This window comes from Zeus faber (assembly GCF_960531495.2).
Source record: "Zeus faber genome assembly, chromosome: 17".
NCBI classification, from domain to species: domain Eukaryota; kingdom Metazoa; phylum Chordata; class Actinopteri; order Zeiformes; family Zeidae; genus Zeus; species Zeus faber.
Genome location: NC_137204.1, coordinates 3345967 through 3359171, shown reverse-complemented (window position 1 = coordinate 3359171; position 13205 = coordinate 3345967). Strand labels below are relative to the sequence as shown.

At 40.8% G+C, this 13205-nt stretch overlaps 1 protein-coding gene across 1 annotated transcript in view; it reads left to right on the top strand.

Moving 5' to 3' along the window:
• ythdc2 (YTH domain containing 2) overlaps positions 1-13205 on the top strand; it is a gene marked incomplete at its 5' end in the record, with an annotated part of 141088 nt that overhangs the window by 81016 nt on the left and 46867 nt on the right. The window contains 7 exons of the mRNA XM_080018325.1: positions 3544-3646; positions 4424-4580; positions 5090-5187; positions 8057-8147; positions 8246-8372; positions 10629-10694; positions 12827-13005. Of these exons, the coding sequence (XP_079874451.1) occupies positions 3544-3646; positions 4424-4580; positions 5090-5187; positions 8057-8147; positions 8246-8372; positions 10629-10694; positions 12827-13005 (821 nt within the window). The remainder of the gene's footprint in view (positions 1-3543; positions 3647-4423; positions 4581-5089; positions 5188-8056; positions 8148-8245; positions 8373-10628; positions 10695-12826; positions 13006-13205) is intronic.

Genomic DNA, 13205 nt, shown 5'->3' with positions numbered 1-13205 from the left:
AAATACTATTAAAATAAAATAATAATAATAATAATAATAATAATAATAATTATAATAAAAAAATTTATAATAAAAAATGAATAAGAAAGTAAATAAAATAAAAAAAGGACATAGTTGTCAGCTGGTTATTTAAAAGAAATTTCAAACGTTTTTTAGATGGTAGAGGGCTGATTTTGTGATGTTATTGATATGGCTCTTTAAATTTAGATTGCCGTCTATGATTACACCCAGATTTTTGGTTTTATTATTGCTCTCCTGGGACAGAAAACTGAGATGAGCAGCAATTCTCTGTCTTTGAGCCCTTGCACCAAAGATGAGTATTTCTGTTTTGTCTTTGTTCAGTTGTAAAAAGTTATTTGGCATCCATGCATTATTATCATTGATACACTGAGTGAGGGAGTGTATGGGGAGTAGGTCATCAGGAGATAGGGATATGTACAGTTGTAAATCATCTGCATAATTATGGTAATTTATTTTGTTTCTTTACAATATGTGCAAGTGGGAGCATATAGAGGTTAAACAATAATGGGCCCAGAATTGATCCTTGAGGCCCTCCACGTGTAATATCCACCTTGTTCGACACAAAATCACCAATGGACACAAAGAACTACCTGTCCTGTAGGTAGGTTTTGAACCAGTTTAGAACCAGGCTGGATAGGCCGACCCATTTTTTTAATCTCGCTAATAAAATCTGATGGTCAACAGTGTCAAAGGCAGCACTGAGATCCAGGAGCAGAAGAACAGATCGTTTTTTTAGCATCAGTGTTTATGTGCAGATCATTCAGAATTTTAATAAGTGCTGCTTATGTGCTATGGTGAGGTCGAAAGCCAGATTGATAAGTGTCTAAGAGGCTGTTTGAGGTTAGATAGTTGTTAAGCTGAAGATAAACTGTTTTTAAGTATTTTGCTGAGCAATGGCAGGTTGGAAATGGGCCTGTAGTTGGCAATAACTGTTGCATTGAGATTGCTCTTCTTCAGGAGTGGTTTAATGGCAGCTGTATTAAATGCTGCAGGAAATTACCTGATTGAAGAGAGCAAATCAAATCTCAAATCTCTAATTCCTCATATGCTAGGCAGTTAAAAACTGTTTTAAAAAATGTGGTAGGGAGAGGGTCCAGGCAGTAGGTGGAGGACCTGAGCTGACAAACAATATTGTCCAGTTTCTTTGTCTCAGGGGACAAAGTGAGACATGGCAGCAGTCATATTACTGGAGAACTGGAGGGTAGGTTCATTTCTGGATGTTGAGACACTAATATTCTGTCTGATAGCTATAATTTTGTTCCTGAAAAATGTAGCTCCTCACATTTTTCAGTGGAGAGCATCTCTGACAGGGTTGTAAATGGTGGATTAATAGGTCGATAAACAGTGGAGAAGAGCACTCTACTATTGTTGATATTTTTATTAATGATTTTAGAGAAGAAAGACTGGCCTGTTTAATTTCTATATTGTATTGATTGAGTCTATCCTTGTAAATTTCATGATGAACCACAAGTTTTTCTTGTCTCCATTTTCGTTCCTGACGACACTCAATCTTAAGCTGCCTAACAACCGCTCCATTTCTCCAGGGGCCTTTTTGTTTTTCTATGTTTTTTGTTTTAACGGATGCAATGTTATCAATGATATTTTGTATTTTGGGGTTGAAGTTGTTCACAGGATCCTCAGTTGATGATGCCATGAACAGCGGTAACTCATTTACAATTCTCTTAAAGGTTTCAATGGTTTTATTGTTAATGATACGTTTTTTAATTGTTCTGTTGTACAGGAAGAGCAGACACGTCAAAGAATATGCAACAGTGATCTGAAATAGCGACATCCATGACACAGGTTACAGTGAAGTCCAGTGTACAGTGTGCCCCTTATTGTGGGTGGGTCCAGAAACATGCTGAGTGAGGTCAAATGCCTCCAATAGGCTAATGAAGTGTTAAGCATCAGGTCTATTTGATTGTCAACATGAATATTAAAATCACCTGAGATAATTACACCTAATTAGACCTTGGACAGTAGCTCAGAGAATTCATCAAGTAAGCCACATTTACATTTTGGTGGCTGATAGACAGTGATTAAAATTGGGGCACTGCAGTTTATAGATATAGCAAGGTGTTCAAAAGATGTGAATTCTCTGAGGAGGATTTCCTTGCAGGAATAGATATCAGAGAAGACAGCAGCTATTCCACCGCCTCTCTTATCAGCTCTAGTGGTTTCGATGAATTTGATATTAGGAGGTGTTGTCTCAATGAGTGCGACTGTGCCCTTTCTGTCCAGCCAGGTCTCAGTCAATAGGGAGAAATCCAGTTTATGGGTACGAATAAGCACATTAACTAAAAATGACTTGTTAGTTAGTGACCTGACGTTTAATAGAAACATTTTTATTGTTCTAGGGGCATGGCTTTGCGGGGTACTGAGAGTTTGAGTCCGAACCGGTAGTAAATTGTTCAGATTCCTGTATGTTACAGAGAAGTTACGTGATTTCGGTCTATGGTTTATAATTACAGGAATTTGTAAAGCAGCATGACAGTCATTAATGTCAGTAGAGTGGATCGGACTCACCAAACATCAGCAGTGAACAGAGGTCGTGTTGGCTTTTTGGAGTTTTGTGGTTTGTTCTATGTAATGTTTTGGCCTAAAATACATTTTTATAAAATTAAAAACATAAATTTATTATTTATATTTAAAGAAATGTTAGATCCCCTCCAGTACATCCGTGGACCCCTGGGGGTCGTGGGCCCCTGGTTGAAGACCACTGTCCTAAAGTGATTTTGGATAATGTTAATGTGGTATGGGGGTGGTGTGGTTTAAGCAGCCAGACCTGGTCTAGATCATTTAGCCCGGGATCAGTGTGACTGTACGCCTGTTGCTCGTTAGAGAAATCAATGAGGAGCCATGTCATGACATGTTTTCCATCTGATCCGGGCTTGTTCCACCTTGCCTACTCTCTACAATAAAACTGGTACTTTTCAACCATGTCAACCACGTGCCTTTGTGTTGGAGGGCCCTGGAAACGGCACTCGGCTGGTGTGTGACAGGCGAAACTGCCACAGTTTACCAGCTTTTTTGTGTGCACAAAATAATATAGATGGCTAGTCTCTTTAGCTGGCATGCTATGATCGTGATTGCCAATGTTGGCCCCATTCCAGAGTCCACTGCGTCTTTGAATATGCTAGAGCCAAATGGGTTTCACACGTGTGTGTGCGTGTGTGTGTTTAAATATATGTGTTTTTAAGTATATTTGTCTCGAAGAATCATGATCTCAATTCTAATAAAAACAATGATTATCATTTTATTAAAAAAATGTGCAGCCATAATGGTAGACTATCCCACGTTTGATTTTCCACTGCAGGTTCACTGTCACATGGAGCACTTCCAATGGTATGCAGTACGCCAGAGTACCGGCCCACTTTGAGGACCGGGCATACGTTTAAAGTGAACGACCAGGTTCATGTTATCAGCCCTTCAGGGTGCTGGATGCTCAAGAGCCTGCTTCAAGTGAATTCTCAGTGTGACAGGAAGTCACAGTAAAGATTCTGGACACTTTGTTCCCAACAGGGTCTCCCCTAAGACACTGCTGACATTCTGCACCATGGGCGTGTTACTCCGGACCTTGATGGGTGGAGACTCTGCCCTCTCAACTGTTACACACGTGATTGTGGTAAGGCTTGATTGGAAACGAGTACTGTATATAATCTAACCCTGTGTTGGAAATGGTTTACTACATACTCCATGCATCGTTAACTATTAACTACTACTAACTGTACTTTCCTTTCAGTATGCCTTGGGTTGATGACAACATTGTTTAAAATAATAAAAATACATAAATACATAAAAAATACTTGTACTTTCCGCATGTTACTGACTATTTTTAATTTGGCATACTAAATAGTATGCAAGTAGGCCATTTCAGACACTTTAAATGTTACATTATGATAGAGCTGTACTCTTCTAATGAGATAATGTTGAATGTTTTACTGAAATAGGGTTAGAATCATTAATTTAAATATTATTTATATATTTTAAATATTGGAAAATGGATAATTCAAGTTAGTCCTTTAATTTGTTTTTTGTTATCATTCTAAATGTATGCTCACTATACTAGTATGACCTCTGTAACTTCTTAACGTTCCCATTTCCTGTCTTTATTGTTTTATAACAATGATAGTTTTAAGAAAGTGGCTCGTTTCAGATCGCGCACATGTTGACCTTTCCCAGAATGCATATGGCTGGAAGGACTCCACCATTTGCATTCTGGGAATTGTTGTTTTCTGGCAGGGCCTAGAAAATAATTTCTGTTGTTTTCCATGCGCAGCCAACAGTACAGCAATGCAAAATGTGCCATGTTAGGATGTAGTGAGTCACAGCCACACGTGTGTGATAAACACAATCCACCAATCATTTGTTCAGATTGATGATAGTCTCTCCGTCCAACCAGGATGAGGTGCATGAGCGCCAGGGGCTCACAGACTTCCTGCTGACCAAACTAAGAGACATGGTGCAGCGGATGTCCACGTTGAAACTGCTTTTATCTACCGCGACCTTGGATGTTCACCTTTTCCGGTGCTACTTTGGCTCCTGCCCAGTCTTTTACGGTAACGCCTGCACACGGACAGTAACGGACACATTCAATAAAAAACATCTGCCGGTCGTCACACTGGCTGGCTGGCGAACTATAACTCTTTAGCAGTTGGGTCAGGTGTTGTGTAAAACTTTGGCTTTTATACTAGTTCCTAAGCGGTAGAAAAGAACTATGGTCCCATCATTTATAAATGTTCATAGTAAAACCTCACTCAGCGCTTTACCATTGAGAAACTTTCTGCTCCCAGCTCTCAGCTCTTTGTTGCCATGAGGTTATACTATGAACAGTGATTTATGGTGAGAACCAACATTTTGATAAGGTGAAATGGTGAACTTCTCATTTTATTTAATGTTCACAGTGAAGGTTTTAATTAGTAGGCATCAAACACAATTCTATGGTTCTGTCATTTCCCCCTCTGGTTTAAGGGTCAAAAGTCAGATTTCCCTATAATACATAATTTTGTGACGTCAATTTGACTCAAAATATGGAGTTTGGGTGTCCTTTGTGTGTTTTTTATACTAGTTCAAGGGAGGCCCTTTGAGGTTAAGCAACTCTTCTTGGAGGACATCCTGAAGTTGACAGGCTTCCCGGAGGCAATCTCTGAAACAGACAGTCAGACTGTACAGGGAGGTACGTAGCCCTTACTGGATCTTCTATATAGCCTACAGTAGTGGTACTTATCAACACACAATTCCCCTCAAAGTGTCCCAAGCTCCATGGTGCGATCCAATTCAATGGACCATTGTGTAATATTTGCCCGCTGGCATTTACAAGGTGAAATGCGTGGACAATTCCTTTTATTTTTTATTGTCTATAGCCATTTCCAGAAGCACCCAGGGGCTTGAAAAAGCTTATCCATGCACGGACCTTACCTATTATGATTAATTGATTCTTTAATGAGCTGTATTTCAACTTCATGCACAGATCCACAACTTTATTTTAAATAAACAAACTAAAATGTATCTGTCCTAAAAGCTGAGGTGTTTTGAACACCTGCCTTGTGGACAAGAAGAAAAGCAACATTTCTCTCCAGAGACATATTGTGGTTATTTTTGTTTTAAAGTAATGTAAATTGTACAGTCTTCTGTTTTTCTTTCAGCTGCTCCCGTTAGGAATCGCTACAGCAGATCATCTGCCTCCAATACCTTTTGTTCTGCGCATCTTCCTCCTTTAAAACCAACCGCCTGCATGTCCTCCCACACCACATCCATAAACCTTCTCTTTGGCCTTCCTCTTTTCCTCTTGCCTGGCAGCCCCGTCCTCAGCTTCCTTCTCCCAACCATCTCAATCTCACCTCTCTCACTTTTCCACCAAACTGTCCAACCTGAGCTGTCCCTCTAATGTATTCATTCTTATTCCTGTCCATCCTTGTCACTCCTAATGAAGATCTCAACATCCTCAACTCTGCCACCTGCCTTTTTGTCAGTGCCACCGCCTCTCAACCGTACAACATAGCTGGTCTTACTACCGTCCTGTAGACCTTCCCCTTCACTCTTGCTGGAACACTTCTGTCACAAATCGCAGGGTGGAGTGTGTGCGTGTGTGTGTGTGTGTGTGTGTGTGTGTGTGTGTGTGTGTGTGTGTGTGTGTGTGTGTGTGTGTGTGTGTGTGTGTGTGTGTGTGTGTGTGTGTGTATGTGTGTGTGCATAATGATTAAAATATGAAACAGAACACTATTCATTGTAGGATACGATAGTCCTTTATTAATCTTTATTAATAAAGGAAGGGTTCATAGCATCAGAAGTAAGCAGCAAGGTTAAAACTATAGCCCAACAATTTGGGCTATAGTTGCCGCACGGCGGCAACGTTTACCCCATACGAGAGAAACCTCCCTGTCCATTCTCACAGTAGTGAATCACGGTAAATCCACATTAGTGTCCTGAGTGTTCCCGGTTAGCCACGTTTATGTGAAACCGTAAACTACACTCCCTCTATATCTTCTGGTTCCTCACCAGGGCAGCCAGATTGTCTGTCTTCTTGTCGGTTGCCTAGCGAGTTTACGTTCCCCATCACTACAGACGGAATATAGGGCTTGTACCTCCACCGCTTTGCCGTTCGCTTAGCCTTAAGCTTAGCGCCAGCTCTGCATCCCTGGTAACTGTGGTGGCAAGCGCAAAGGAGGGGGACTCGCCCTCTTCATTTACATCAGGTGGTGCAACCCAGGACTATTAAGGTGACTATCTGCAGTCGGGACATAAAGCTGCTGGCAGTGAGTCTCCCACCATATTACATGCGCAGGGATTTCTCACAAGTCATTGTTGTTCGTGTGTTTATCCCTTCCACGAGTGCACGCAGAGATGGTGTGTAACGTCATCCACTCCACTATTGCGGGCTACAAACACAACACGCATCAGCGCCATCTTAACTACTGGTCGGACAAACAGTCAAAATAACAGAACTTGCATTAACGTGTCAAAAACATTGTGTGGCGTAAAAACAAATTTGTGTTAACGCGTTATTATTGCATTCAATTTGACAACCCTAATATATATACTGTATATAAAACATTAAAAAATAATATTGTTTTAATATTTGATGGCCTACAGAAGAGATGAAACACGGCCCTTTGACTAAATGCTTTGAAGAGGATAGTTCTTGTGAAGAATGTGGTGATAATCCCCCGGAAGAGGAAGTGTCATTCATCAAACCGGTAACTTACATTAACTTCTGTCTTTTAGGAAAATTTCCACTGATATACCACCAAATGACATACAATTTAGTAGTAGAGCAAATTGGTATTTAGCATTTCTGAAACCATAGTATATGTAAAGCACCAGGATGGCATTACAGACATGTACTGTACATTACGTCATTAAGTTGACACTTTTTATAGGCAGCCACGCAAAGGCTCATCAGGAGCAGTTAGGGGTTAAGTATATTGCTCAATGACACTTCAGCATTTCACCAGAAATCTTCTGATCACTAGAGGACCCACTCGACCTCCTAAGCTACTGCACCTACACGTAGTATGTGGAGTACATAGCATAAGTAGTGTTTCCTGGTACTTTTGCCTCCTATTTGAGCATGGTAATTAATAGTACAGGTATTTCTCACTTAACGGCCTACCTGTTTAACGACCGTTCGGACTTACGTCTAGCTCTCTGACCAGTCGGTATTTAACAATGCCGGTAGTTAAGTGATGAGTACCTATATTTGGGCATACTAAACACCAATTTGGTGTACTAAATAGTATGCTACACCATTTGAGACGTAGCGCCTGCTTATGTGGGCACTACGATGAAACATGGTTTCGTGCTTGTTTTTTAACTTACAAATATCGGAGAACCAAGTAGGAATGTTTAGCACTGTGTGTGTATGTGTGTGTGTGTGTGTGTGTGTGTGTGTGTGTGTGTGTGTGTGTGTGTGTGTGAATGTATTACCTTTGGTTAATCACAGTTAATCATTATTCTTGGGGTCGAGTAACCATACTAAGTTTGGTTCTAGAACGCGACAGAAGTAAGGCGATTTGAACCATGGTTGCGACAAAAGGCGGATGACTTCATCTCTGACATCTTTCTAAATCAAGATTCCAGCGCCTTCACTCAGCTGTTTGACCTTATTTTAAATACAAATCTCAGTGGTATGTTGTTAAAGTAAAATATTTTTTGTGTTTTTTAGTCATTTCTCTTCGCCCTCGCCCACACAGATTATTTTGAGATCTTTTTTGCGTTTTTGTAGTGGACTACACACACAGTCAGATGGGTGCCACGGCACTCATGGTGGCTGCCAGCCGTGGATTCCTCAGGTGGATGGAGCAACTTCTCAGCCTGGGGGCCAGTGTTGGTGTCAAGGACTCCAATGGTTGGTAAGTCATAACATTGTCTATTTATTTCATCATACTAATAGTATAATTATTATCATTGTTAGCCAAAATACTTTCCATCATTGAATACCTTTTGATGAAAGGTTCCATCAAAAGTTCAATTTCTCAAGTACTGAGATTTTTGAATGTTATTTCCAGTTAACTATGAGGTATGGGTATGAAGGGATTTATAGCAATAATACACCTAAGTGCACAGTAACAGATAGTGTCTTATATGCACAGATGGAGCTAACAGGGGAAGCAACACTAATAGGTGTGGTACTGTGTCACAAGCCTACTGTTCAAATAATGTTTGTGTTATTTAAAAAATATATACATTTTACCTTCATTTAATCAGAGAAAAAACTAATTGAGATTAAAAAAAAAATGATTTTTCAAGCGTGGCCTGGCCAAGGCAGTGGCAACAACAAAACAACATGGAGTTTCAGATGGGTATTTGTAGAAGACAACTTTTTCAGTCATGTTATCCTGTAGGGTAACAAAAGTCTGTAGGATCACAGGCCTTTTCTTTGCCCTGGAAAACAAAATTTATTTAGCTTTGCCTGCATTCAAAGCTAGCTTCAGTCTACATAAGCTCAGTTGTGGTGTATTAAAACAGTAAATTACAGCATCGTCATCATGAAGATGTAGATTAACATTCAGTATATTACCTCTCAGATTGTTGACATGAATAGTGAATAAAAGGGGTCCGAGGACAGAACCCTTGGGCAGTCCTGTACATACTGACAGCAAATCAGAGTTCAGACCATTAAACTGTGAGCACTCTTTCTGATAGTTAGTTCTCAAACAGTGCCACGGCTGGATCTGAAAGTCCAATGCTAGTCAATCTCTGTTTCAGAATAGCATGGTCAACTGGATCAAATGCTTTGGATAGATATATATTATATTTGGATAAAAAGTGCAACACAGTGTAGTTTTTTTTTTAATCTAGGGCCTCTGTAATGTCAATGATTACCTTCATGGCCGCTAAGAAGGTACTGTTTCTTCCTAAAACCTGATTGGACAGATGATAAGATGGCATTTGTGTTACACAAATATAATTGTCTTACACTGAACACTAATCAGGATTTCTAGAATTTTGGCAAGCGGAGAGAGTTTATTAGCCGGTAGTTGTTAAGGACAGTTGGGTCACCCCCTTTTAACAGTGGGAGAATATACACTGACTTCCAAATCTTTGGGATTTCACTGTATTCAAGGGTGAGATTAAAAATATATGTCATCAACTCAACAAATATCAGCTCAAATATCAGCTCAGCTGATATTTAGGAAACTAGGGTCAAGAAAATATGAACCGGTAGGCTTTCTAGGGTTTAGGGATATAAATTAATCAAACTTCCTGAACAAAAAAAAAAGTTGTGGGGGGGCGGGGGTAGGTACACTAACCATAACACTTTTTACAATTTTGAGTCATTTAATCTTTTTCTATAGTGCTCCCTACTGCAGTACATAAATTCTGCAGCCACCATTATGTTTTATTTCATACATGAACAGATTTTTGCATCAAACATTGCATTCTAAGTTTAAAGCAATTTTTGAAATGTTATCATGGTAAAAAGTGATATATGTGTAATTATCCAAGTTGGTATGGCTGTGATACACCTGTTCTGGCACTTTGTGACTGAAGCCTTTTGACAAAAAGTCTCCTACTCTATAAATCCTCCACTTTAGTGTGGTCGCTACATTTGGGCTCGCACTCCATTATTGACAGTATCTAGCAGCTTCGTGCTTGTGAGAATCTGGTTGCCACGGTGTTGCCCACACATTAATACTAATACTTTCAGAGAAAATTTAAGGAATGGAGGATATACAATTTTTTGTCAGGCTCATTTCTTTAAATTAATAAAATTAACATACCTACCAGTAAGATATTACTGCAAATTATTACACTTGTTATTAGAACTATTATTGACAATTATATAGCCCCTGCTTTATAGGTGCTTCATGAGGAATACAACCGTAACAATAAAAAAAGAATCAGAATCAGTTTATTTTGCCATGTGCAAATGTAGCCAAATTTGCAAAGAAAACAGCCAAATACGAAAACAAAAATGCCCCAATATACAAAAAAGCATTCCTATGAACAGGGTAAGTAAAGTTAAAAAGGTTTGGAAACAGTTTCAAGCTTGAGGATGCTTTGGGGTTTCCTTTAGGTGGTTTCAATGGAGAAAAATCCTCATCAGTCCCGCCAAAGAAGAATGCCAATAACAGTTGGCCCATTTGCTTTTGTGTTGATTTTAGGACTGCACTGGACTGGGCAAAGCGTTACCTGCAAACAGATGCTGCAGATCTGCTTCAAACCTACATGTAAACCCGCACACGCACACACACACACACACACACACACACACACACACACACACACACACACACACACACACACACACACACACACACACACACACACACACACACACACACACACACATACACACACAAGAACGATTATTTGCAACTGCGGTCCATCATAAAGGCCACATGAGACTGCTTAAACCGCACTATGGTGGGTGGTTAAGGTGAAATATCCATAACAAATGGGAGTTTTGGGATAATGTGTTAGCTTTTGCATGGGTGTAGGTTTATAGGTTATTAAAATATATCGATATTGAGGCGCTGGAAATTTTGCCACAGAGGGCCATAGCAGCCATTTTTGAATGGCTTGAATGTCAATTTATTAGTGATAAAAACCAAGGGATGTTCACGCTGGTTAGATCAGAAATCATTACATACACTTGTTCCCCTATTTTATTTTAAATAAAATAAGATTTTTAAAAGGTTACCTGAGAAAACCACAAAAATGAAATGCAACCGGCGAGGTAACAATCAGGGCAACAATTCTCCGCCGTGCCTTCATGCTAGACACACTTCAGTATGCCTAATACTTTTCAAAACCCTGTTTTAGTCAATATTCAATTTTGACATTTCACTGCATATATGTATGAAAGTATGTATATGTATGTGACAAATAAACCTCTTGAATCTATTCAAGCAAATTTGTAAGTGACAATGTGTGAACATGTGAAGTGCCGATGTGCTACTGTGCCGACTTGCGCCGACTAGGCTACTTGTGCACAGTTAAGTTTGCACCAGGAAGTCCTTATTGGAGAGAAGGTTCCAGTGCTGTGGAAAATATCCTGCCTTGTTCCGGTGCCTAGGAAGTCCTCTCCATCTGCCCTCAATGACAGACCAGTTGCCTTAACATCACACATCATGAAAGTCCTGGAGAGACTGATATTGGCCCATCTTACACCTCAGGTGAGCACCTCTCTAGACCCATTGCAGTTTGCCTACTGCCCCAAGGTTGAAGTTGAAGACGCCACCATCTACCTGCTTCAACAAGCCCACTCTCACCTGACCAAAGCAGGCGAAATTAGTGAGGATCATGTTTTTTGATTTCTCCAGTGCTTTCAACACAATCCAGCCTGTACTGCTTCAAGAGAAGCTGGTGAGAAGAGGTGAAGGTGGGCGCCTCCACAACATTCTGGATTATTGACTACCCGACGGACGGACCATAATTTGTGTGGCTGAGGGAATGCGTGTCTGAGTGGGTGGTGAGCAACACAGGCGCACCGCAGGGGACTGTACTCTCACCTTTCCTCTTCACCCTGTATACCTTAGATTTCCAATACAACTCGGAGTCCTGTCATCTGCAGAAATTTTGGGATGACTGCAGTTGTGGGGTGTATTACTGGTGGACAGGAGACTGAGTACAGGGACCTGGTGGACCGCTTTGTGGCATAGTGTGGAAACAACCACCTCCTCTTGAATGTGACCAAAACGAAGGAGATGGTTGAGGATTTCAGGAGGACCAATACTAAGCCGAACACTCTTTCCATCCTGGGAGAAGAGGTGGACGTTATGGAGGATTACCAGTACCTGAGCGTTCACAATCGTGCATACAGGATGAGAATAGCTTCTAGAAAATAAGTCTTCAGCTATCTTATGATAGAGGTTCTTCAAAAGTACTCATTAGTACTGCATTTTAAGCACAGTGAGAAGCTGTAGCAGATCTGTAGGTTTCTCAATATAAATGTTTTCAGTGACAGTGTGCTATGAACAGCTACAGTATATATGATGGGAACCAACATTTAAATAAAGAAAAATCGCGAAGCTATCCGTGGTGGAGGGCGTGACTTAAGTGGCCACACCTGATGCTTGCTGTTTGGGCTAACAAGCATCATGTTTAAAAACCCTGTCCACACACTTAGTGAATGGGAGGCCTGTGTCATGACATGTCCATCTGCTCCTGGCTAATTCCACCTAGCCTCATCTCTACAATAAACTGGGGTTATCAATCCCCGTCGTCTGTGTCGGAGGGCCCTGAACACGCCACTTGGGGTGTGTGGGGCGTGTGGTGGCGAATCTGCCACAGTGGTGGAGAATGCAGGCATCTAGCCGTCTGCCACACTATCCTTTAACCCACCCCCCCACCTTTGCAGCTCTGCGGTGGAGTGGAGTGACCTGGATGAGGTGTCACTGGTGCAGCTGGGGAACACAGAGCTGAGCACCGAGGATCAGTACATGCTACTGCGGTACCACTGCAGATTTCCGGAAGACCACATCAATTTGGATCTGGTCGCTGAACTGCTGCACTACATCTACTCCACCTCGGACCAAGGTGAGGAAAGACGCTACTGCTCAACACACTGTTGAGCTGTTCTTGGCATAATATGGACTACTACAGTACAGATCAAATAATGGTCTTTTACCAAATAGGGCTATTTACTGTACAACTCTTCCTTGTCGCAACAAGGTAGGGTTGGGGTACAAATTAACTTTTAACAAGGCACACCTTAATTGAAAAGCCTTCCAGGTACC